Here is a 27870-nt window from a genome sequence, read left to right as displayed (position 1 = left end):
TTGGTTTTATTTTTTTAATAATAGGATGTATGTGATGTAGAAAATTCATTTCATTCAGTCCTTAGTATTGATAGGAGACTATTCTAATATTATTTTGGAATCATTGTATGTAAATGGTCAAACTGCAATCTATGTATCTAAAAATTTTGTAATAATTGTCTTCCTCAAAAGTATCAATCTTAAGAACTAGGGTACAGGAGTTTTGGGATTAATTCAGTTAGGTGGATGTTGGGCTCCTGCAATTTCCCTCATGTTTTATTAAATTAAATTTATTTTATATAAACTTAAGTACATCATCAACTTAGTAAGTCTGAAAGTTGTTTGTATGGAGTCTGTTGTTTGATCCCAATGGTATTGGTGATATTATTGCTTTACAGTCTAGGACTACAGACACAGTCTCCAAAAGTCTTTGATTCTAGGTTGTGTTACCATGTTGCCCTATATGTGTATTGTTTATCTGAATAGCATTCAATAATTAGAATAAATGGTTTGGAAACTATGAAATAATTCAGTTTGAAACAAACAATAATTTAATATTACATTTTAGTGATTTAACAATAATTAAAGCAAATCCTAATGGCTAAATTTGTAATGATAAATTATTTGATGAACTAAGGAAAGATTTTTCATGAACTTGCTATCCCTTTTGTCTGGCTGCAAAAATTGTCAACATTGGCGTAGTTCAACCAAAATTTTATTATTTACAGACTTAAGATCCATTGAAATGCAGGTAACTTAAATAAAAATTTCCAAATGTATACATTTTATAATATTTATGAACATCTTATCAGTTCTTTGAATTTTCTCTCTTTTTGAATTTCTTCTAACTTAAATCGGTAGGCAAGTATTTAAAAAGATTATCTTTTGATCAAGTAGATAGCAGTTCTCATGGTTTAAAAACAAATTCTCTTGCTTGCAATTTATGTTCCATAAATAAATAAAATATAAAAATCATACAAAGATTAATTGTGAGCTAAAATTTGAAATCTGAATTGAGTATAAACAGTTCAGACTATTAAATTAATATATGAAAATAGTACTCTACACTGAAGTTCATTCGTTTAAATCTCAGAAATGAAATTTGAGTTTGGATATTCATTAAAACTTAATCATTTGTCACCAAATTAAACATTATGGTTGCAGAGTATTATCAGTATTTAATGAGTTAATATATGTATCCTTGTTACAGTTTTATTCTGAATACTACATTTATTTTTTATTAAATTTTCATTTCAAATTTTGACAAGTTTTGTTAGAAACATTATTTCAAATAATCTTCACGTAATGTAGCATGAACTATGAATATGAATAGCGGTTAAATATGAGTTATATTGAGCAATAGCCACAGGCCTACAATGTAAATTTTTTAATAACAATAAAATGAAAAAAATTATAATCATGACCATTTAGTTTAAACAAATTTTACATAGCTATGTAAAACACATTTCTTTCATATTATTTTTTGACAAAATTAACAAAATAAATTCTTTTTCCAGAAATGTATTCAAACAAAACCAAAATATTTATTAAAACGGAATTTAATTCTTCTTTCAACATTCCTGTTTTTTTGTTGTATTGAATCTAATGATTATCATAATTACCTGCAGATTTGGTGCTTCTAGTTTTTGTTAAGTTTTCTTAACTCTTTCTGTTTCTTCATGGCACAAAATTATTCTTGTCACAGATTTTTAAATTGAACATAATTAGAAAACAGCACAAATCATCTTATTACTCTAATGAACTTCAATTTTTTTTTATTCATAGTATTATTTTGATGTTTCCCATTGTCAGTGTTTTTTAAAAAATAATTTTTTCAAAACTATGTTTATTACAATCACTGTTTTTTTAATGATTAACACCAGTATATAAAAAAATTCAGTTTCTATTTTGTGAGTAAAATAAATTTACAAATTTTTATTGTTTGTAAAAATACTATATTTTTTGTAATATATTTTTAACTGTTATAATGTAAAGAATTCAAAATTGTTCATTGAATAGATTTTCACTTTTAACTGAATAGAAGTAATGCTTTTTTTCTTGCAACCAATGCTTTATTATTAAACTAGCTAACCAGAGCATGCTTTGTTTGTCCTTCTCATCTAGCGAAGAGGCTCCACCCCTTGGACCACCATTGTGTTTGTTATCCTCATGGTTGTGAGAATAATACTGATAAATAACAATTAAAACTTGAAAAGCTCTCTTGCTTCCAATGTTTCCCTTGCCCTTGATATAGAAACTCCTGGTGTAGACGAATGTATTCTGTTTGGTTCCCCCTTTCCATTACCTTAAGATTACCCTATAACTTGGGAAGGGATCAAGGTAGAGAGCTGTAAATCAGATGTGTTATAAAATTCATAGTCTATTATTTTTAGGTCTAAAGATGAAATAAAAAATGATATTACGTCCAAGAGAAAAAGTTCACAACTTCACCCCCAAGGGGGTTAGGACCTTGAACTGTGGCTTAAAATCTTCCCTGGGAAAACTCAAATATGTCCTGAAAATTTGAAAGCAGTTGGTTGATTGGTTCTTGTGTGATGCTATTGCAAGTGGACAGAAGCACCACAAACTTACACATTTACACATTAGATTTGTTATAATTAAAAATAAATAATTATGTTCTTGAAAAATAAGAAGAATGTGATAAATCTTAGAATACATTAATGCAACTTCATATTTTATTTATGTACAATAGCATTTTATTAAGTGTCTATTTTTTCAGTTTTTTCTTGACTCAGTATTTTTATTAAACTGCTTTCAGCTAAATAAAAATGGTCATAGTGCTTTAACAATTGTACTTTTTAAATGAATTTAAAAAAGTATTTGGTATTTAACTTAATGGCTAGTAAGGATGGCTACGATTAAAGGACCCACATGTTATCCTATTAAAATTACCAATTGAAAACTAGAAAATAAACTGAACAAAGAGGAACTTCCAAATCCAAAATCATTGGCCTTGAAGATATTGTATTTTCATTTTTAACAGATTTGTTGTATATATTAAATTAATGCATATGTATGATTAGAAACACAATTAAAGTTTCTAAATTTAACAAAATTAGCCTGGAATGTATCTAGCATATAAATATATATAACATATTAAATAAACTATGAATAATATACGATCAATAAATACTGCAAAGACTTTCCACTGTTGAAGAAATCGTCTGTTTCTACTGATAAGTGATGATTCATCCTCACTTCCTTCCATGGAGTCATCCTGATGCAATAATAAAAGTAAAATTATTTTGCATCAAATTTATTTATATAAATACACTATTAATAAATAAAAAAAAAACATTTAAAAAATGGAATGTGCAAGTAATGTACTTTCTTAAAATTTAAAACATAATTAAAAGTTTTTTAAAACTTTTTTAGATAAATTTCTAATATAATTTTAAATATTAATTTTTTCTATACAAATCTATTTATGACTTTTTACTGACTATCATTATGTATTTTAGATCCTTTATTTGTATATGAGAAGTAAAAATATTTCTACTACTAAATGTTGAGTGATATGAAAGACAAAACAAACAAATCTTTAAAAAATAATTAATTTTGGAAATACTCTTCAGAAAAAATTTAACAGTAAACAATATTTTTCTAACTTCAAAATAAAAAGAAGTTTGACTTTACATATAAAATCGAAATTCATTTGGCAAGAAATCTGAAGAGTCATTGCTTTTATTGAAGTTGGAGTTAATATGGAAATTTATTTACTATCTGTTTATAGATTTGTCAATATTCTGATATTTTAAAGTTCTAAACAGATAAAAAAATAAATCTTTTTATATTATTCCATAAACTGCAATAAAACTGACTTCAAATAAAAGATATTAGATAATAAAAGATATGAGATAAAGATTAATTGATTATGTTATAATAACATTTATAGTGTCAAGTAACAGTGTTATTGTGATATCAAATTTTTATTTGATACTACTAACAAAAAATAGACCTTTGTAAATTACAGTGGACAGTGGATAAAAAAAAAGTTGAAAATTTTACATATTTTTATCTGTTTAAAAAATATAATTATTTTTATTAAACATAGATTTAACAACTACACTTTTTTCATGAACCATTCATTAGTTTGAAGATTGTTTTTTTGAAGATCAAAACTAGTTCAAAACTACATATTGCAGTTAACAATTTCTCCAACCATCAGATAACAAATATTATTATCCTTCTTTGAAACCAACTCAAATTACATTGCCCCATTCAAATCCAGTTGATGGCTTTAAATCTATTTTCCATTTCATATCATTAGATTATGTAATGGTTAACATGTTGACATCAAAATCAGCTGTTTTTGAATTCATTTCTTGGGAAGAGTTTTTAGTTCTTATCACATACCATTTTAACAATTTTGTTGTCATCATTAGAATATCTATAGAAAAGTGCTATGATTGAAATTGTAAAATAGAAATAAAAATATTTTTACCTTCCTATACTTCATCTTCTTGGAAGTGATAGACTATGTTATAACAGTATACAATTAAAATTAGCAAAATACATGGATAAAAAGTTAGTTTTTTTATTTTAAGCAAGAGATTATAAAAGTAAAAAATGTAAATCAAACTTTAAGCTATTTATTTATATAATGAGATTTTTATCATATTAAGAATTATATTTATGTAAATAGAAATTGTATTCTTTAATTTATTTATTTTTTATTAATAGATCTAAATGTTTCATTTTATTCTTAAAAACAAAAAAAAAAAAAACATATATGTTGTCATCCTTTTTTTTTGGTCAGCTTTAATTTTACATGTTGATCAGTGAATATATTATACTAACTGATATAATATAACAATCTGAATTTTTTTAAGAAGATGAGATTTTTCAAGTACCTTAACTCCTACTTCAATGAGCAAGAGAAACTGTGCATATCGATTTGAACAAATCCAAGATGAAAGCTGGTGTAATACATATGGACCAGTAGATAATTCACTAATAACTTGAGATGCAATAGTAGAAACCAGACATAATGCAGCTAAAAATACGCAACCTTCACAGTAGGTAACTGTTAAAACAAATTTTCAGTTAAAAAACAGTAGAGCAGAAATATTTATCAGTTAAATTATAAATAAAATAGCTTAATAAAAACACTTAGTCAATTAAAAATGCATAAAACTTTTACATCTATAATCTCAGATTTTCTGTATTTAGGGGAAAACATGAGGTTCTTTAGGGCTAAATAGTTTTCTTGATACCCACCTATTATAGGAAGCCAGCACTTGTACAATATGCAACATGTACAACAATGTTCAATATTAATTAACCTTTGTATTTTAATGAGGTCTGTATATTGGCATAACTAAAGTTGCTTTTTACTATGTTACTTACAGAACCAGATTAAATGGCATATGTTTGAAAAATAACAATAATAAAAAAAATTAGATTCCAAAAAAGTAATGAAATTACAAATAATTTAACATTATAAAGACGCTAAATAATTTAAAACCTTTTTTTTCAAATTCTTTCACCAGATCCAGTTAAGCATAGATATATGTATAAAACCTCAGCCAAGACTACTTAGGATTGGTTAGTTAAGTACCAATAATTTTGGGTCACTTCACAACTAATATAACTAACAGTACATTACACTGATTAGTGAATAAGTATTTTATAAGTGAGCTGTTTTATTAGGTTTAGAGAATTATTAAAAATTTCCTGTTCAAAAATCATATTAGACATACATACAAGAGATACTCAGTTCACTACAAAATATATTATTGGTAAAATATAGGGGATATTATTACCCAGGGGAAGCAGAGTAGACAAGCTCCTTGCACTGAGCCCTGGGTAATGCTGCAAGACTAATTGTGGTGATTGAAGTGCTTGGAAACAAGGCTCTCATTAGTGAATCTAAAGCAGACTACATAGCAAAAGAAGAAAACATTGACGTGATTGTATTACAAGAAACACTTTGGTAGTGATGAAGATCTTGTACAAGGAGGTGGGATTCTAGGATATAACATAGTTGGAACAATTCACCATTTGGTGTAGCGAATTACCTTTACCAATTGGAACAACTTTCATTCTTCTTATACACACAGAGGTATTCATGCAGTAACTATTGAAATTAATAATCATAGAGTAACAAATCTGAATAAGCCAGCTGCTGTGGCATGGATGGAATCAGATCTTCCTCTCCCCAGCCACCGCCACAATATATTGAATGATTTTAACTCGCATCATACTTTGTGAATCTATGAGGAAACTGATGATACTATTGAAAGATGAACGGACACTAATAACTTGCACTTGGTAATGATGCAAAAAACTGATGAACGTTTTCCTCTGCAAAATGGAGAAAGGATTATAACCTGGATGTAGCATTTGTTAGCAAAAATAGTGATGAGCTTCCACTACTAGCTAGGCAAGAGGTCTACAGTACAGCTTCTCTCACAGTCAACACTGACCAGTTAAGACCATCATAGGCCTAATAGTTTCATTTGTCAAATCATACCCAAGACAAATGAGGAACTTTGGTAAGACAAATTGGAACAAATTTGCCCGGAATCTTGATAAAGACGTACAATGAATACAACCATCTGTGGAAAATTATAATAGATTTGTTAGAGTCACTATCTGTGTTGCCAAGAGGAATATCCCAAGAGGTTTTAGGAGATCATACATCCCGGGCTGGAATGAGGGATGTAAGAAATCTACAGTCTATAGATGGAAGATGACAGTTCAGAGAATGCAACAGAACTACTGAATGCATTTGATCATGGGTGGAGGTAGAAGGGGAAGGAAGCAGTTGAAACTATCAACTTCCAACACTCATGTAAAAAGGCCTGGACATTGCTGAAAAGATTGTCTTAATTCTTAAGATTGCTACTAGGCTTGTTGTATGACTAAATTCAAGCAAAATAAGTTTTTCAGAAGAAAAATAAAAAAGGAACTAACTATGAATAAGTCCCGCGCTGCTCAGAGAACACAATTTTCAGCATTCTTTGACACAGAGGAGCTTGATTGGGCAATTGCAACTGTTAAAACATGAAAGCTACCAGTGCAGATGAAATCTACCCTGAATTCTGGAAGAACTGTGGCCAGGATACTAGAGAATGGTCCAAGGCTTTATGCAATAGTATGTTGAGCTCTGTAAAGTTACTGTCTTTGTTGAAAAACAGTAAGATTGAAACAAGATAAAAAGAACAGGAGCAACTGTTGAAAGCAATATTGAAACCAGGCAAACCCACAACAGATGTCACTAATTATCATAAAAATATAGATCTCATATTAATTGATCATTAAATATTAGTATTGATCTATAAAATATTCATAAAATATTATGTCTTTACCTAAACTTGGTTCAATTCTAAACAGAGATTGCCAACCTTTAGCTCTCATTAATAGAATAACAATTTTCATGTCTAAATTTTAACATAATATAGAAATAAAAATCTATAGAAAGTTCAATATCTGCTTTGTTGCAATTTCTCAGTTTGAAGAATTAACTGAACAAATAGTAATTGGAAGTGATAGTTATCTGAAAAAACAAACAAGCTGTACTTGTTATGCTCTAACTAAAATTATTATATCACTTTTTTAAATACAAACCTATTTTAGGTTTTGAATCACTACCACTGTTAATTGATGCTGTCATTTGTTGAAAATAGAACACATGACAAATAAGTATAATCACACATAGATTTATACGTGAACTACTTCGTGGATCCATCCAAAATATACATAGAACAAGTAGCGGTAAAACTAGAAAAAAGAAAAAGAAAATTAGTAGGACATAAAAATAAATATTTCCTTTTATGAACATTTGCATGTCCACGTCGGACATGCAAATGTTCATAAAAAAATTGCACATAATGCATTAAAAACTGTAAATGTATACTTTAAAAGATATTCAAGAGGAAGATTCATGATGGTTCAATCTTGTATTTCAAATAGGTAAAGGCAGAACTAATGATTATGTACATTTCTTTTCATAAGATGTCAGGGGAAAAATCCTTCAGTATGTGATCTTATCATCTGAGCACAAGAGTGGCTACCTCCTAATATGATGGCTCCTTCTAACAGGCTGGGCAACTTGTCTTGCATCTGGATCTGTAGTTTTCATACTGGTGATACGAACTGACTCTCTTGGGGTCTCCAGATGGGAGCTGACTAAAGACTCTCCCTTTCCCTTTTCTGTGAGTTCACTTTCAAGGAGCACTGTTCTCGATCCCACCGATCGTCTATGAATGCAAGATCGAGAATCGAAGTATGCCCCTCAGCAACATAAGTGGGGGTCCCATCATTCAAACAATATAAACCCTTTTGTTGTAAAAGATAAAATTTCACCATGCCTGTTGGTATGTGTACATGTGTACAACCAGCTTCCATAATCTTACAATTAAAATTGCCAAGTATAATAACTCTTTTAAATTTTCCGACAATCAATTCTTGCAGTCTATTCACAAAATCCTCATAATATGGGATGTCACAGTTCGGCATTACATAAGCTCCAAACAATACAGCCTGGGCAAGTTCAATGTCAATTAATCCATCATCTCTCTCTTCCAGTCTCCAACCAGTCTGCCACGGTGGTCTCGAATAGCTACATCTCCATTTCTGTCAGCATACCAAACTTTATTAGATACAGCATTTCTATTTGGCCCCATAGTAATAACAAAATCCACATCCACACGTTTAGCTATCATCTTAGTCAAATTGTGCGAAAGGGGATTATGATTGGCATTAGTCAATAGGAACTTATTCATTTTTGCTTGATTGGCACCCCAAGCCTTTGGTGCGTACAACATCCCTAACACTTTGTCGACAATCATCTGAAATGTCCATTTATACCACATCGAAAACATAAATTAAAATCTATGAACCCAAAACCGGGATCAAAAATTTTGGGTGGTGGGTTGGGGGTTTATGGGGGTCAGAAGAAAGGAAACTTGTGGATCGGTAAAGATCTAAAGGGTTTGGAAAAATATGGATGGGAAGGAAGATATAAGGATATAAAGATCCCCCTTATAAATCTGCCAAGGACTTATCACTTAGGACTTTCACTACTGTTTTGCTCACCTTATAAGATAAATTTTCTAAGTGGTTGTTTACCTTCGTATAGTCTTGTCTGCTCTTGTACAGCGAAGAATCTATCAATAATCGATCTTATTGCTAATGGCAATAAGGTCTATTAGACAAAATTTCAATAAAAAATTTGTCCGCAATCCAAAACTCAAGAAAAATACACAAACATGTCCAACAAAATTTTCACCAACGTGAAAATGTTGCTGTCCTCCGAATCACAAAAAGTACTAAAAAAATCACCAAAAATGCAAAATTAGCAGAGCAACAGAATACACGTCCATACAGCACTAAAGCTTTTATTCAACTGATTTTTTTCCATCTGTTGCCTTTTTTCTTTACATCTAGGTAAGTTGTGAGGCCAGCCCCCTTATGAGCTCTTGTCTGTCCAGTTGAGTGGTGCGCAATTACTTCCTCTGTGGCCAATGAGGAAGCCCTTTTTGAACAGATATGCATTTTATCTTAATTTTATTTTCTTGACTACAGTATCCTTGAATATTAGGTTAGATCCTTTAGCTTAATTTTACCCATAGGTAGTCACAATGCCAGGATGTTCCTTCCAATAGTTGCCCTGGATATAATAAAATATTTTTCTTGAAACAAACAAATCTTTGTTGTAAATCATGCAAGGCTTGATGAGAATGGTTATAAATTTGACTCATGCAAACTGAGAAGGCATAGCACTGATGATACACATGTTAAGACATCTGAATCTTGTTCTGCTGTTTTGTACATCCGTGATGCTGAATCTGATGCTTCTGAAGACAAACCTTTGGAAACAGAGACTAATATTTTCAGCAAAAAATCCTCTACATTAAATTCTCCGTAGATTCATAATAAGTTGTCTTCAATAAAACAGGAGATCTCTGTTCTGTGTGAGAAAAATCTGGTCCTCAAGCAAACCATATGTGAACTTACCACTTGTATTATAACCTCTAATATGACACTGGACTATTCATAGATTGTCAAGAATCAGCTTCAGAAAAAGAAGAATAAAGTTAAGGCAATTTCTAGTTCAATTATTATTTCTGAAATTGTTTTACATTGTTCCAATTTGAACCCAAATCCCAATGTTTTAGTCAGTTTTGATAGTAAGTAACACAAAAATATTATTGACAATAGTGCAAATATTGCTGCTCTAGAAAATAATAAATAAAATTCTAGACCTCGCAATGATTCACCCTTGAAAGATGATGATTTGAGATCATCCCAAATTAAAATGGGTGGCTGGACTGATGTGGTTAGACAAAAGAAAAAATTTAAATCCATTCGAAATAAAGTTGGTTTTGAAGTAAAGACCTCTCAACTGAGGAAGTTAACGACAAAACCAGTAAGAGTATGGTCAAATGTCTCCTTTGTTTATCTTTCTTACCTGACAAAAGCAGCTTTGTTTGTGTTGAAATTTAAACCTTCAGTTTCTGTCTTATGATAAATGATTTGTTGAAACCCTTGGAATATGCTTATTTTGAATGTATTTGATCAAAAATGAAAATTTAGCTCTTACAACTCTTTTTGACTGAATGTTTACAAGTCTGACTTTAACAAGATGAATGATCATGTTACATTGCCTCAAGGTTATTTTATTAGTGCCATTCTATGGGAAACTTAAAGAGAATTTCAAATATCAAGAAGATAATTTAGTACATATTTGGAGGAAGGCCAATTCTAGGTAGAACACTGTGATGGGAATTTCTATCTACTATCTGAATGTTAGGGGACTTCGCATTAAGAACAACAAAGTTTTCTCCTTTGTTGTTGAACGGTATTATTGCTCGATCAGAGACTTGATTAAGTGACTAGCATATAAATTTTGACTTCTTTCCTGAATCTTTCTTGGTTTTAGAGTTGATAGAAATTATAGTGGAGTCACCTTCCAAGGTGGGTGTTTTGCTGGCTGTAGATAGAAGCATCAAGTGTATATGGAGAACAGATCTCAAGTTGATGGATGAACAGTATGAGTTGAAGTTCCCTGCCCTGGCAGAAAAAATTTTTAATTTCTAACTACCATATTTCTCCATTTTTATCTTCAATGTTTTTGGAAAATTGTTATAATTTTCTTTTGGATGTATTCAATTTTCTGCATTATGATGTAATTGTTTTAGGTGATTTCAACTTTCCTAGAATTTCGTGGAAATCTACAACTTGTCATTGTAATGTTAATTATTATTCTAAATGCAGAGTCTTGCCTATTTTCAAGTTTGGAGATCTTGCTGCCTAGATATACTATTCCATGAGGATCAAGATTTTATGAAGAATTAATCTCTTCTTGACTTAGTGTTAGCATCTGGAGTACACTTAGAATCAGTCTACTAAAGAATGTTCAATTTAAAAGAGGCCCCATCACTCAGTAGTTTATACTAAATGCATATATTGGTGTGAGATGAGTAAAATAATGTGGAAGATGTTGCTACAAACAGAGCTGGAGTGGGGAGGACTTTTTATTGCTGCACATTTGAGTATTTGCCAGTCTATGTTGAGCACTGGCTTTTGAACAAGATTGTGTAATCATGTGTTGTTGTTTGTTAAAATGTGGTTAAACTGCTGAAGAACTTGTATTATGGATATTTATGCCAGTTATGTGGCATGGAGAAGTGCAGTACGTGTCCCAGTTTTTAATGGGTCACAGGTACTTCTGCACTTAGCTCCATGCCATAGGGACAGTATTGTCCCCTGACTGCCTGTATTGCCCCGATGTACAGAACGATGCCAAGCACACCTTTTTTGCATGTGCTTGGTGGGCAAGAGATCAAGGAACACTAGATGTGGAGCTGGGGGCACTGAGCCCCCACAATGTGGTTGCAATGATGCTCTGGGATATGAGCAGCTGGGAGAGTGTGGTCCAATTTGTTGGTGGCATCTTCAGGGCCAAGAAGGGCAACCTGAATTGTCCTGAGACAGATGCAAAATAGATGGTGGCCTTCTTAGGCTAGGACAGAAGGACTTGGCTCGAAGTAATGTGTAAAACTATTCTGGGCCGAGTCCTGGTTGAAAGGAGGTTACTTTTAGCTGGTAGTCTGCTGATGGTGGATAAGACCACCAGTGGAAGCCTGGCACTCTATGTATAAATTGCAATTCCACCTCCTTCATAAAAAAAGAAATGATTAACTCACTCCTTTCACACACAAATATTATCAAGAAAGATGAGTTGGATGTAACTGATCTCAAATCTAAAAATGAATGATAACAACACAAATGAAGTAGCTGATTACAAGCTTTGTAAAGATATTATGCATACACATATCCAGAAAGTCACTTAATTACGGTTGTCTTTCTAAAAAGAATGTAAAAAAATTATGATTATTTATTTGGAATGATATATATTTTGAATTTTTTTACCAATTGCTGTAGTAACTATAGCAGAGTTGTAGAATGATGCATGTCGCTGAAGATAAAAACTAAATGTAACTGCTACAGCATATAAATCTTGATACTGGTATAGTTGTGAAGAATGACGAACAGAAGTCATTGAATTTAAAATCCACGGGGCTTTCATGTTATACAATTTCTTTAGTTCTTCCTCCTAAAAAAATAAAATTGTATTTTAACCAAGTAAAATAATAACAGAATAACTGCAATTTAGTGTATTTTACTATAACAGTTTATTTTCATTAATGGAAGTATAATGTATTAAACTTATTAATTACTATTTTTAGATTGTTATTAGACAGTTTTAAACAAATAATCATAAAAAAAAATTAGAGATTATGCTATTTCTAAAAGATCAGTTAAATGAACTTTGATTAATTTGAATGCAGTTCTTTTTATAACAACTTTTATTTTTTCCAACACATATATACCTGAGATATTTTTATAATATTATTTGCAAAAATAAAAAAAATATTCTGATAAAAACTTTATTTTTATTAGTCTAATTCACTAGTAGTTTTTTAGTATCTGGAAAATCATTATCACAATCCTAATTAAAAATTAATAAAATTGGTGTAATCTTAGGCTAGACACTACTTAGTAACTAGGAAGATAAAGATGGTAATTATAGAAACATGGATTGTTAGAAATAGTTTTAGCTGATGAACAGCATAAAATGGCAATATTAAGGCACTGAAGTAATCAGTGCTTTGAGCTAGAAATGAAAGCAGTATCATTATTTGCAGTTTCTCAAATTTTTTTGCCTATGTCCAAATTTACTCCTGGCTAGATTTCATGCTAGAGTTTATCTTTTTAGCGAAATAAAGCATGTTAAAATGCATCTGTTGGTATCTCCTAGCAGACTCCACTTCTGAGCCCAAATACGTCTAAGCAAATATAATTCAGCAGTTCTTGACGAACAAATTGTAAAATATTTTTGTCATTTCCTCCAGATAGTGCTGGCAAGTAGTTATCCTGAGCATTGATAATCTCCAACCAACAAAATGCAAGTCATTTGAGTAAACCTGAACTATAAATGACACTGAAAACAATGTGTACGGCTAGATAGTTTTTGTTGGTTTGTTCTCCAAAAGCCTAACGACCTATTTGAGTGTCTTGGTGCATATTTCCCATAGTTCTTGAAAAATTCAAATACATCATTGTTTCTTTAATAGATTTATTCTTTAATATATATTTTATTAAATTACAGTAAGAAGTAACCAGTTTCAGAAACATGTTTCATTAGATGAGAAATAGTATATTGTTTCATATTTTTTAAAAATAATTTTTAATAATAAATAAAAATTAATAAAAAATGTAGCTCACACTATTTTTAACAATCTGTAGATCAAGGTATGGCCAGTAATAAGATGTTGTACGCAGACTTAAACTACAAGTTTGGGAGTCATATGGCCAATTTGTGTGATCTAGTTCACAATAAGTTCTAAAATACTGGTCTTGTAGTAAATATGCTTCTCCTTTAGAAGACACTCCCACTTCAACAGCACTCCCAGTAATTTTACTTGGGCTGGAAATAAATTAAAAATATTCAGTAAACCTCAGAAAATAAGGTACTAATAATATTTAAACACATTTAAAATTAAATTTTATTTATTTATCATCATGGTAATATATGATATAACTGTTTAAAAATATTAATGAATGTATTTCAAATTATATGGAGATTTTGATAACCTTTATAAATTGTAAAATATATATTTACAGTATGCCTGAAATTAGATATCGCTTTGAAAAAATATAATGTAAAATTATTAATTATGAAAACATAAGTGACAGACAGTATAGATAAGAAACCAACATTATACTGCAAGTTTTACTCATTATAATAGAATAAAGATTTAAGCCAGCTCTGTAATTTTGTTATGTGATACATGCACTGGCCAGTGTTTGTGAAAAATTTTCTTTTTAATTATTTTTGTTCTATTCATTTCATTTTTCTATTTTTACATATGATATAATCTTTATTGGACAATTTTTTTTTGGTTAACTTTCATAAAAATTTACAGCTAACTTACATGAAACACATACTTTGAAATGCATTTTATTAATCAGATCCTTTTTGAATGACAATAGGCAATTCCTCATGAGAAATATGGTGTTATAGAAGATGAGGAACACCTTTCTTTTATTACTAAAACAAAGAAAAGCGTTATGTACATTTTTAATAGTCAAACAATGAATGCTATAATGATTTGAAATTTATTTCAAATCACCATCACCACCACATTTACTTGTTATAAAATGACTATTCTAGTGGTATTTGCAATATTTGGAACACAAAAGTTGTAACTGAGATTTTCATTGTCAATGAAAAATCACTTCATTGTCATGGGAAAAACTACTTATCCTTAGAGCTATTAATCAGAAAGGATAAACTTTTCAGGACTCTCCTGGTTCCTCCATGTATTTTGAAAAGTCTTTCCAAACACTATCCATTACTTGAATTTCATTGCAGAGTGAATCATACTAGATATGAGGGTCATTCGATTAGTCGTGAGAAACACCTGTGGTAAAATTGATTGCTTCAAATAAAAATTAGTGCTATCCCAATAAAAGTTTAAAAATTCAGTATTCCAAGCAATCTCAGTTAGAGATCATCTGGTGAACCAGTTAAAACAATGTTATATAAAAGATATGCTCTCAGTATGTTTTGAAGATGAACAACCATTAAGAAAGAAGGGAATTTCAAAAACTTTTAAAAATGTATAACAACATAAAAATTATGCATAGTTTTTAAGAAGGAATAATGGAATTATAAAAAATTGTTGAAAGCAACAGAAAAAGTATGTGATTTTACATGTAGGAAGAAAATAACATAGGTGATTTAAATAAAACTATTATGTATTAAATAATAACTGAACACTTAAGTAATGATTTTTTAAATACTGAAATGACAATAAAGAATCTTATCATCAGCCCAAAAAAAAAGATAAAGAAAAAAGGAGGGAATGAGAATAATATGAAATGAAGAATTTCAAAAAGATATTGGTGGAAACAAGATTTACTGTATAAGATAATGATACACAGAAGTGTTCTTGTCTCTTCATTTTAACAGATTTTCCTTTGAAAATCATATTATTTAATTTGGCTTACAATAATTAAGAAAAATATTACAAAACACTGCTGTGTAGATAATGTAGTAATAAATAGCAAGTTTAATGATGTAGAAGAAAGTGGATTCCTATGTAGCATGTGGTAGAATGGAATGTCTGTATATACAAATCTGGACTGAAAATTCAGTAAATATAGATAAAATAGCAATGAAATGATTAAGAATTTTGTACTAGTGGTTATACAATGTTTGTATTGCCACAAAAAAGGATAGGTTAGTTTGTCACGACAAAGTTATTGTATGATGTATCATTGTTCAATTGTTCAAGAAATAAATATACTCATAAAAAAAAGAAGGGAGATTTAAATAATTGAAGTAAAAAAAGGAAAAAAAGAAGTAATTGGGTACTATCCTGTTGTTGCCTTTAATAATAAATAAATAATTAATCAATAATTATTTGATATAAAGAAATAAAATATTTTAAATATCAATAAAAAGGTCAATTCTGAGAACAGAAAAAAGGTGTAGATAATTTAATAATATCTGGGAGCTGATGAGGAAAAAATAATGAACTTACAGTAAGAAATTAGTTTAAGATGCTTTGAATAATAGAATTTTTTGTTTCAATAAATAAAATTAGTAAAATTTGTAATTTAGTAAATTTGTAAATTTTTAGTAAAATTAATAAATTTTCCTATGATGAGTGAATCATATTAAGGTTCATTCTTCATGTTATCAAATACTGACTTTATGAGAAAATATTCCAAATTTAGGCTATGAAATTATTAGGAAAATGGGACAATTAGTAATGAAAGCATCTATGAAAGTTTTTGTACTTGAATACAGTAAATAGAATTATGATATCAGCAATATCTCACTACCAAGTTATCTATTTTCATCAATTTCATAATATAACCTAAATATAAAAAATCCCTTTAATCAGTTTTAACATCTTAAGGATGGTTTAAAGGGAAATATCAAAATATATTTTCAAAGCATTTTTACATTTTCATTTGTGCTAAAGTTTGAGGTTTTACCTAACATGTTAATTTTATTTACCAGAATTATACTTATATTGTTTTAAAAATAGTTAAGAAAACTCCAGTTTTTTCTAATTTATGAAGTTACTTCTGACCCAAATTCCATATCTGACATAGTTGTATACAGAAACTATGAAATCCATCTGTAATCCAGTTTCTATATTTTAAGGGTGGTTCAAAGTAAAACTTAGGAAATATTTTATTATAGAATATTGGAGTTATGATTTACTGAATCATATTGGAGTTATGATTTGCTGAATTTCAGTCTTCTAGCGCAGCAAGTTCAAAAGATAATGGAGATTAGATGATGGAAAATTTAACCCCATCTGAACTTTTTATGGCTGGTAAAACAGAATTATTAAATTTGGAGTAAATATGATTTTGAGTGTTGTTGGAATTAACAATTCTGACAAAATTTCAGCTGGAATAAGAGACACTGGGTTTTCTTCCTTTGTTAGGGTTAGAGAAGTAAAAAATAGCTTACTGCCTAAAAAGGACGTTCACTGGCAGATTAAAAGTTTCCAGCTCTTTCAATCATGAAATTAAGTTTCAAACAATATTTTAGTTTAACCTTAAGGGATTCAGTCAAAAAATTTTGTTTACTTCTCTTAAAGAAATTTTTATGAAACACTAGTACATTTCAGCCTTCTATCTATTCAGGAATCAGGGAAATGATTTGTGAGGTCTTTCACTTTTTTATTTATTAGATTGATTCATTGTAAAACAATAAATGATTTAGTAGTGAGAAATCTTTTTAAGACTAACTGGTTGAAACACAAAAAATAATATTTCAGCTTTATGATATTTTGCTAAATGAATGTAATCTATTTGGCCATGGTTTATTGCATCAGATGAAATAATAATTATGAATGGTACTTAAAGAATGAGAATGAAGTTTTTGTAGATTAAAAAGTACCCCAAGACTGTTTAGGAGAATGTGATTCATAATACCTACCATTTGATGGGGAAATATAGATACTATGTACAAGAGAAATCAAAAACAGACACAGAGCACAGAGTGTGAGAAGTATCACTAAAAAAAAAAAAAGGGAAAAATGAAAGCAAAAGACATAAATTTCATAATAGTCTGTACTATGTAGTATAGACAGAGGACATGGATTACTTAATAGAGTGCAAAAAAGAAATTATTTGCAAAGATACTGATATCAAGGCAAAGATACAGTGAAAGGGCAAGACCAGGGTTTAACATAAACATAGATACTAGAACAAAAACCAAAGACTGGATTAAAATTGAAGAAAGAAAAACAGTTGGTGGAGAAGATTCATTTGACAGGTCATCTATTAGATGGACTGACTCAGATCAAGAAAGAAGAAAAGAAAAATTTAAAAAAATGGTTGTTTATATTGATAATTATTAAAAATTAGTATGTTAATTAAATAATAATAATTTTGGTAATGATTTTAAATTAGCTTGATTACTAAAATAAATAATAAATTTACTCAAATAAAATTACTCAGTTTAAAATAAAATTTGTAAATGTACTTGTAGAATAAACTTAATCAAAAAATATATTACTATTCAGTTATCTCACTTTGTTGTAGTTGTAATACCGGGTATCCATATTGTTACAGACTCAAAAAAGAAGTCATTTAAACTATCGTAATTAGTTGGATTCCATTTAAGAAATTCATCAGTCCACTTCTGCAACATTAAAATATTATTTACGTGAAAAATATATCAGTTTAAATTGTATATGTATTAAATAATTAAAATCAATGGGTTGGTAGTAAAATTAACTTGGTAAATTCTAAAAATGTCCTACTCATCATATTATTCTTGTCAGCTTCTTTAAAATTAAAAAGACTTAAATATTATAACAAATAAAATATTCAGAAAAAAGTTCACTCATTTGGTGGGTCACTAAAAGAGAATCATTGAATCATTCAATTTAGTAGATATCATATTCTTCAAAATCCCTACTACATCACCAGTAAGTATATTTACACATACTAATAACATAAGTATTAGTACTTATACATTAATACCATACCTATTGGTACCATTATTGGTGAATAATGTAAAATTTATAATCTAACTTGAATCTTATTTTGTAGTAATGCAAATGATTTTTTCCTGATTTTAAAAATTCCAAGATGCTGTTATTGCTGTTTCACTGAATAGTGCAGTAAAAATTTGATTTTTACTACACTATTTCAGTGTAAATAGGAATTTGAAATGTTTGTTGACTGAACCCTCCCTTTAGATGTTTTTTTTTAGTAAAAAGGTTTAAACACTGGTAGATAATACCATGAAATGCCAATAACTGATCACATTGGTTGACTCAGAGGATTTGCTGTTTTGTTGAATGATAATACACTGTATTTTCACAGAACCAGTGATACTTTCAGACATGTAAAAATTTAGCTTTTACATGTCTTTTTTAAATCAGTAAAAATACATTAACGGCAATATTCAAGTCAGAATAGTTGTATTAGGAAAGTAATAATATTCTTTGCGATAAAAACTGCCCCTTTACGAATACAGAACGAATTTTAATAATAGCATATATATGACAACAACCCATCATACTGTATAATAAAAAATTTGGAAACAATTTAACAATAAAATCATACTAAACTAGTAAAACTGCACAGATTAAATGTATTGATCCAAATACCAAAGAGGTTTTCAAACAACTTTATGTTGTTTCATATGGCTAGAAGTAGCTACTGCCATCTTTAATCTGGCTTCCCAATAAAGAATTAATAAATCTTTTCTAGACTATGATTAGTGTTTTAAACTGCATTATCTGGTAGTTATTAGAATTAACACTTTGCAGACCAGAAAATAAAATTTGTTCATTTTGCTACTCAGTACCTGCAAATTCCATATATATTTCTGATATAGAAATATTAATCCTTTAGGTAAGGTACTGGAACAAGCAAACAAAAATATTTAACAATTGAAAAACTTATTAATAACTCCAAAAACATTTTCAAGAATGAAGTTTCACAAGTTACAAATGCATAGTTTTAATTCCTTTTTAAAAAGAGGGCAAAAGTCTGACATAAAATATGTTACCAATTCAGATCATTTTGGATCTAAAAATAACAAATGAGTCACAAGTACCTTAAAGAGCTTGCGTATTCAGATAGTTTCCACAGTCATAATTGTCCAAGTAGAGTTGGATATCAGCAAACACACATTATCTTCCACCAAAGAAGAGCATTTATACTATAAGAACTCAATGAATCTGAAAAGTTTTCTTTGAGGGTCACATTTATATATATATAATTGCTTTCAAAATAGTTTCACTAATCAATTTAATTTTGATTATTTATCTACTTGTTCTTTATGGACGAGTATAATTACTTGAACATTATCACATTATTTTCTGATACACTTGACACTTATTGAAAAAAGAATTACCACCAAAACTACTCCAGTGAAAACCTGATGATCTTTACTGTTTAAAAACTATGTATAATTTTTAAATTATTTCATAATTATTATTAAGGTAAATTCAAGTACATACCATGCCTAGACTACAAGATATCGCAAGGGTGTGAAACCTTTCATCCTGTGAAATAAGAAACAATTATTGGAGCATAAAATAAAACATCTTAAATGTATATATATATATATATATATATATATATATATATATATATTTATATACATATCTTTATAATTTGAAATTAAATTAATACATTTGCAAAGCACATTTACGTATGTACAATATGGTATTCAGTCATTTGACTGGTTTGATGCAACTCTCCAAGATTCCCTATCTAGTGCTAGTCGTTTCATTTCGGTATACCCCCTACATTCTACATCCCTAACAATTTGTTTTACATATTCCAAACGTGGCCTGCCTACACAATGTTTTCCTTCTACCTGTCCCTCCAATATTAAAGCGACTATTCCAGGATGCCTTAATATGTAGCCTATAAGTCTGTCTCTTCTTTTAGCTATATTTTTCCAAATGCTTCTTAATTCATCTATTTGCCGCAACTCCTCTTCATTTGTCACTTTATCCACCCATTTGATTTTTAACATTCTCCTATAGCACCACATTTCAAAAGCTTCTAATCTTTTCTTCTCAGATACTCCGATCGTCCAAGTTTCACTTCCATATAAAACAACACTCGAAACATATATTTTCAAAAATCTATTCCTGACATTTAAATTAATTTTTGATGTAAATAAATTATATTTCTGACTGAAGACTCGTTTCGCCTGTGCTATTCAGCATTTTATATTGCTCCTGCTTCGTCCATCTTTAGTAATTCTACTTCCCAAATAACAAAATTCTTCTACCTCCATAATCATTTGTCTTCCTATTTTCACATTCAGTGGTCAATCTTTGTTATTTCTACTGCATTTCATTACTTTTGTTTTGTTCTTGTTTATTTTCATGCAGTAGTTCTTGCATAGGACTTCATCCATGCCATTCATTGTTTCTTCTAAATCCTTTTTACTGTCAGCTAGAATTACTATATAATCAGAAAATCGTATCATCTTTATCTTTTCACCTTGTACTGTTACTCCGGATCTAAATTGTTCTTTAACATCATTAACTGCTAATTCCATGTAAAGATTAAAAAGTAACGGGGATAGGGAACATCCCTGTTGGACTCCCTTTCTTATTACAGCTTCTTTCTTCTGTTCTTCAATTATTACTGTTGCTGTTTGGTTCCTGTAAATGTTAGCAATTGTTCTTCTATCTCTGTATTTGAAACCTAATTTTTTTAAAATGCTGAACATTTTATTCCAGTCTACGTTATCGAATGCCTTTTCTAGGTCTATAAACGCCAAGTATGTTGGTTTGTTTTTCTTTAATTTTCCTTCTACTATTAATCTGAGCGTTAAAATTGTTTCCCTTATCCCTACACTTTTTCTGAAACCAAATTGGTCTTCTCCTAACACTTCTTCCACTCTCCTCTCAATTCTTCTGTATAGAATTCTAGTTAAGATTTTTGATGCATTACTAGTTAAACTAATTGTTCTGTATTCTTCACACTTATCTGCCCCTGCCTTCTTTGGTATCATGACACTTTTTTTGAAGTCTGACGGAAATTCCCCTTTTTCATAAATATTACACACCAGTTTGTATAATCTATCAATCGCTTCCTCACCTGCACTGCACAGCAATTCTACAGGTATTCCGTCTATTCCAGGAGCCTTTCTGCCATTCAAATCTTTTAATGCTCTCTTAAATTCGATCTCAGTATTGTTTCTCCCATTTCATCCTTTTGAACTTCCTCTTCTTCCTCTATAACACCATTTTCTAATTCATTTCCTCTGTATAAGTCTTCAATATATTCCACCCACCTATCGACTTTGCCTTTCGTATTATATATCGGTGTACCATCTTTAACACATTATTGGATTTTAATTTATGTACCCCAAAACCTTCCTGTATGCTCTGTCTATATTACTAATGATCATTTCTCTTTCCACTTCTGAACACGTTTCTTTAATCTACTCTTCTTTTGCTAGTTTGCACTTTCTGTTTATTGTATTTCTTAATTATCGATAGTTCTTTTTACTTTCTTCATCACTAGCATTCTTATATATTTTACGTTCATCAATCAGCTGCAATGTATTGCCTGAATTCCAAGGTTTTCTATCAGTTCTCTTTGTTCCGCCTAAGTTCACTTCTGTTGATTTAAGAATTTCCTTTTTAACATTCTCCCATTCTTCTTTGACATTTTGTACCTCATATTTTTTACTCAGACCTCTTGCGATGTCCTCCTCAAAAATCTTCTTTACCCCCTCTCCATTAAGCTTTTCTAAATTCCACTGATTCATCTGACATCTTTTCTTCAGGTTTTTAAACCTCAATCTACATATCATTAACACTAAATTATGGTCGCTGTCATTGTCTGCTTCAGGGTAAGTTTTGCAGTCGACAAGTTGATTTCTAAACCTTTGCTTAACCATGATATAATCTATGTGATACCTTGCAGTATTACCTGGCTTTTTCCATGTGTATATTTTTCTATTATGATTTTTAAACTGGGTATTGGCAATTATTAAATTATACTTTGTGCAAAGCTTTATAAGTCGGTCTTTTCATTACTTTTGCCAAGCCTGTATTCGCCCACTATAATCCCTTCCTTGCCTTTTCCAATGCTTCCATTCCAAACTCTAACTATTATTAAATTAAATTTTCATCCTTTTTTTATGTGTTTAATTGCTTCGTCAATTTCTTCGTATACACACTCAACCTCATCATCATCATGGGAGCTTGTAGGCATGTAGACGTTAACAATCGTTGTTGGTTTAGATTTCGATTTTACCCTTATTACAATGATTAAATCACTATACATTTTGAAATGCTCTACTCTCTTCCCTATCTTCTTGTTCATTACAAAACCTACTCCTGCCTGCTCATTATTTGAAGCTGAGTTAATTATTCTAAAATTATGTGACCAAAAGTTGTTTTCCTCTTCCCACTGAACGTTGCTAATTCCTACTACATCTACATTTATCCTATCCATTTCACTCTTTAAATTTTCTAACCTACCAACCTTTTTAGACTTCTAACATTTCACGCTCTGACTCGTAGAATGTTATTTTTTAATTTATGGTGACGCCTTCCTTAGTAGTTCCCACCCGGAGATCTGAATGGGGGACTAGTTTACCTCCGGAATATTTTACCAAGGAAGGCACCTCCATCAGTGCTATATGAAAATGCAAAGAGCTACATTTTCTTGGAAAAAAACAGCTGTAGTTTTCCATTGCTTTCAGCTGCGCAGTACTCAGAGGATTGAGTGATGTTGATATGACCGTTTAAGTCCTACTAACCTATGCCCTTAACAACTACTGAAAGAGCTGCTGCCCTCTTTCAGGAATCATTCCTTAGTCTGGCTCTCAACAGATACCTCTCCGGTATGATTGTACCTTCGTTCCAGCTATTCTGTACACTGAGCACTCAAGCCCCCTCACCAACGGCAACGTCTCATAATTCATAGAAGGAGATGGTATGACTAGGAAATAAATAAGAGCAGTATACAACAACAGAAAAATCAAATAATTTTGCCTATATATATATATATATATATATATATATATATATATATATATAAAAGTGTGTGTATTTGTGTATGTGTGTGTGTATATATTTATATTTTATGTCAATGAGATCCAATCATGTTCTGCAATTTTTAGGGAAGCATTGCAGTGATTTAGACTGATTGATTACACACATATATATATATATGTATATAATGAACTCATATATGTATTAAGTGCATTATTTTTTCATTTACATTTGCTTTCTTAATTTCTTTACCTTCAAAAATTTCCTTAATTATTGTTATAGATCCATACAGGTTTCCAGTTTTTCTCATAAATAGAATGACACTATTAGGATATTAAACAATAACAAAAATGTTACAGGGATTTACCATTATACCATAGAGAAAATACTTACCTTTTAAAGTTCTTTAAATCTTGTCAGATAATGAAAATTTTACAAGGTAAATAATTTTATCTTTTTTTCTTCAGAGTTTATAATTTGAATTTATATTAATAAATTTACATAGCTTATAGGTAGATACACAATATGGTATAACTAGGAAGTAAATAAGAGAAGTAAACAACATCAGAAAAAACAAATAACTGCTCAGTATAAAATAAAAAAACTATGATAAATGATTTTTTTTATTTTAAATGCTAGTATAATGAAATTAATTAATAAACTTCCTTATCTAAATTTAATAATGACTTTTAGAAACTTTTATCTATATGTATGTTATTTTATAATTTAAGAACACTAATTTGATTTGAATGAGATTTTACAATTGGAAACTTGATTATCAAAAGGAACAATAGAAAAATATGCCTGAGAGCAACACCTCTATTTATTTAATAATAAATTGGGTCACGCTCTATTTGTATGAAATTATTTGCCTTTATTTTAATCTAATTTAATATGCTGTGAAAATATTTATAGGAACAGAATTAAAGCAAAACATTTCCCACAACTTTTGTCAAAAACGCTTCATGAAATTTGATTTTCATAAGTAAAAATTTAAAACATTTCATGTGGACTGCCACTCACACAGTGAATTTTTTTTGCCTTTTTTTTTTACTCAGTTTGAACAAAACTTCATAACATGAACAAATGCATAATGATTACATTTTTATACCCCTTATACATTTTTTTATAACTTTTACCTTATGTTTTTTAATGCGTATCTCCATCCTTCTGTTGATGTATGGAGAAAAAATCAATTATCAAATTGATTTTTGATAATAAAAGTAATACTACATACAAAGTTGCTTAACATCAGCCATTCTTAACCTGATTGCCAATTATATATCATGTTTCCATCATCTGTGCAGTTAAAATGTGGTAATTTTTATTTTAAAATTTATTATAAAAATGACTAATCTGTGAAGACTTGCATGTATATGAAATCACAGGTACAGTTGGTATAAAATTTAGATATTAGAAGGAACTTAGAATTAAAAGAAGTAAATCCAATTTAAGTATATAGTTTGCAAATGAAGAGAAAACAACAAAAGATATAAGTAAAAATTAATATCATACCATGTAAAAGTATACTGGAGTGAGAGATATGTACACAGTTGTTTTATTTAAGTGATGTATCACAGGCCTCACAGTTTTATCATAACCACACAATAAATCTTTTTTCAGTCGTAGTATGCTGGAATTAATCATAGAAGATTCCTGTTGACATTCTTTCATTTGGGTACCTATGATTATAAAAAACTGTATTACACATTTTAATACTGCAATTCATTAACAAAAGTTTACAAGTAAATAAATAAATAAATTTGTTTTATCGTTTTTTATTGATACCATAACGCATAATAAAACAAAAATAGGTGACAGATTAAAATATTTTGTTAAATCTGTAACCTAGCATCTTTCTACCCCTTATTTTTTTAAATAAATTAAATAAATTTCTCTAATTACAAATTATTACCCTAATTTTGATAATAGTAGACTGAACCATTCTTGAGAAAGACAACAAGGCCAACCCCTCCCCCCACACACACACCCCATTATACAGGTTTAGTAAAATTATAAACCTGAATAGATACCATTTTGTACTATAAAATCATCTCTTTTAAAAATGCAGAGTTGTTGAATCCACCTTAAGGAGGTAAGTATAAAATTTTTAACCTCCCTATTCGTAACACCTTAGGGATTAATATCTTAGGAAATTATGTTTTTTTAAATATGTCCTACAAATTTGAGATCATCTAAAACATGTATAGTGATCTGAAAACTATTATTTAGGGATCCATTTGCACAATTGTAAACAACTGCTTATCAGTATAATTAATAATTGTGCTTATTAATAGGATTAAACCCACATATATTCCTACATATTCACTTACTCATTTTATATTCTTTATATTAAAAATTTGCTCTTTAGTTCATTAATTGCTCATACTCACTATATATACTCCCCCTCATGAGTTTTCATTTTTTGAAAACTCAAGAGTGGGATAAACCACTTAAGTAACGGGAGAGTATAAAACTCCATCTGGAATGCAGACCCTCCATGCTGACTGGGCTGTTAATTTAATTTTTTTTTTTATGAGTGAAAAGAAAATTATAAACATTTGAAGCGATTTCAAATTTCTTAAAATTTTATATTTCTTCTTTTTTCATGTTACATAATAGTCAAAGCTCAGAAATTCAAAGTTAAAGGGAAATCTACTAACTTATTTTAGTTTTGATGTAAATTTATTAAGACTAATCAGTTATATACACTCAATCTAATTCAAAATTAAAATCTGCCTTGAAAGTAAGTAAAGAATCATCTATATATTTCCTATTTTGAGTACTTCAAAAATCTGCTTAATAAAGGTGTGAAATATTAAAAAAAAGTTAAATTATGCTTAATATAGTATCTAATAATTAATCTTTTCTAATAGTAGTATTCATTAAAATTGTTTTTGAAAAAATCACCAATAATGACCATTTTTTATGCAACAGGTATTTCAGACAAAAGTTGTTTTTAAAATAAAAGACACTGTTAAGTTCAATTTCAGAAACTGAAACAAAAAAGGTATTTAATCGTATTAAAAATAATTAGTATTACAGATTTGTATGGGAAACTAGATTTCACAGCTATTTTTTTTGCATCTATTTTTCAATGCCTTCATTCCACATTATCATTTAAGGTCAAGTTGATATAAGATATATGTTACATTTCTTTAGGATTTAGTAATAGTGTGGAACTCTGTAGTAATGTAATATCTCTTAAATAATATTTTAAACAAAAAACTGTTTATGTATAATTTAGTCAAAGTAATTATTAAAAATTAAAAAAATTAATAATATTTTCAGTACAGTGTGCTGATATTTTGGTTTTTACAAAGTTATATGTAATGATGTAATTGTTTATATTAAACATAATATGTACACATATGATGCAAATATATGTTTAAACACAATACATATTTTATTGTTTTTGTATGTGTGTCCTGTATCTACTGAAAATCATCTCATAGCCATTAATAATAATTTTGAAAAGAGAAATTAGTAGGTGAAGTAGCATATAAAAACAAATAATATTTAAAACTGTTTTTTTACCTTAAATAAATGTTTAAAGAAAATGTTAAAGTAAAGAAACAAACATATGCATTCCTTTTTTAGTATAAACAGTAAGACAATTTTGATAACCAAGCTTTTGAGTATAGAATTTTAATGCACTCCCACTCACTTTTTTTGCTTCCACTCACTGAGTTTCATTTATTTAAATATCTGTTACTTTTGATAAGTGTAAGCAATCAAAATAAGTTACTAGTAAATAAGTTAATTAGTACAGTATACAAATCTTATTAAAAAAAAATTATAATACTTACTAACTGAAGAAAAGAATGTAAACATAAAGAATACAGCTAGCAGAGTTTCTTTTGACATTGTAACCGCTGCAATTTAAGTGAAGGCTTGGTATAAATAGCTTAGCATCAGATATAATACGTAGATGATCTTCAACTCGATAATGACCCATACAGATTATATTAACTTCCTTTTCCATTTAGATATACAATCTCTTGTATATTTCCTTACTTCAGATGCAAGTAACACACATTGGCATGAATTTTTAGTATAGTTAAATTACTTTTACAAGTTTTCTTTCTTTCACTGTTTTATTTCTATATAAGCTTATCCTAATACTTATGAGATAATGTGATAACTTATTAAAAATAAGTTTTCCAGGTTTGAATCCCAAGCCTTTGTTATTAGAGTAGGGAACTAATTAGAACTAATTATTGTTAACAATCAGACTTTATTTAAAGTGGGGGTACTTAATTTCTAATGATGTTAAATAAAATGAGTAATCATGTTAGATAAATATAGACTAAGTGAAACTAATTAGATATAGACC

General features: G+C 29.2%; 1 protein-coding gene across 1 annotated transcript; it reads right to left on the bottom strand.

Annotated features, from left to right (window-relative positions):
* Window positions 1–543: 543 nt before the first annotated feature.
* On the bottom strand, window positions 544–27610 carry LOC142322055 (neuronal acetylcholine receptor subunit alpha-5-like). The gene is made up of 9 exons (XM_075360681.1): window positions 27344–27610; window positions 25050–25216; window positions 20022–20066; window positions 18078–18187; window positions 13738–13939; window positions 12382–12565; window positions 7573–7725; window positions 4854–5026; window positions 544–3217 (listed from the first exon to the last, which is right to left on the bottom strand). Exons 1-9 carry the CDS (start codon window positions 27399–27401, stop codon window positions 3056–3058), a joined length of 1254 nt encoding a protein of 417 aa, XP_075216796.1. The 5' UTR covers window positions 27402–27610; the 3' UTR covers window positions 544–3055.
* Between the last annotated feature and the right edge of the window lie 260 nt (window positions 27611–27870).

The sequence above is a fragment of the Lycorma delicatula genome, chromosome 3 (genome assembly GCF_047948215.1).
Source record: "Lycorma delicatula isolate Av1 chromosome 3, ASM4794821v1, whole genome shotgun sequence".
Classification (NCBI taxonomy): Eukaryota; Metazoa; Arthropoda; class Insecta; order Hemiptera; family Fulgoridae; genus Lycorma; species Lycorma delicatula.
This window is presented reverse-complemented; position numbering and strand designations above follow the sequence as displayed.

Excerpts from the sequence above, each read along its gene's own strand:
- LOC142322055 (XM_075360681.1), bottom strand. The coding sequence starts at position 27,401 with ATGTCAAAAGAAACTCTGCTAGCTGTATTCTTTATGTTTACATTCTTT. Across the intron at positions 5,027-7,572 it reads TGATTCAAAACCTAAAATAG|TTACCTACTGTGAAGGTTGC; the intron begins GTTTGTATTTAA and ends TTGTTTTAACAG. Across the intron at positions 3,218-4,853 it reads TCATTGAAGTAGGAGTTAAG|GATGACTCCATGGAAGGAAG; the intron begins GTACTTGAAAAA and ends TTATTGCATCAG.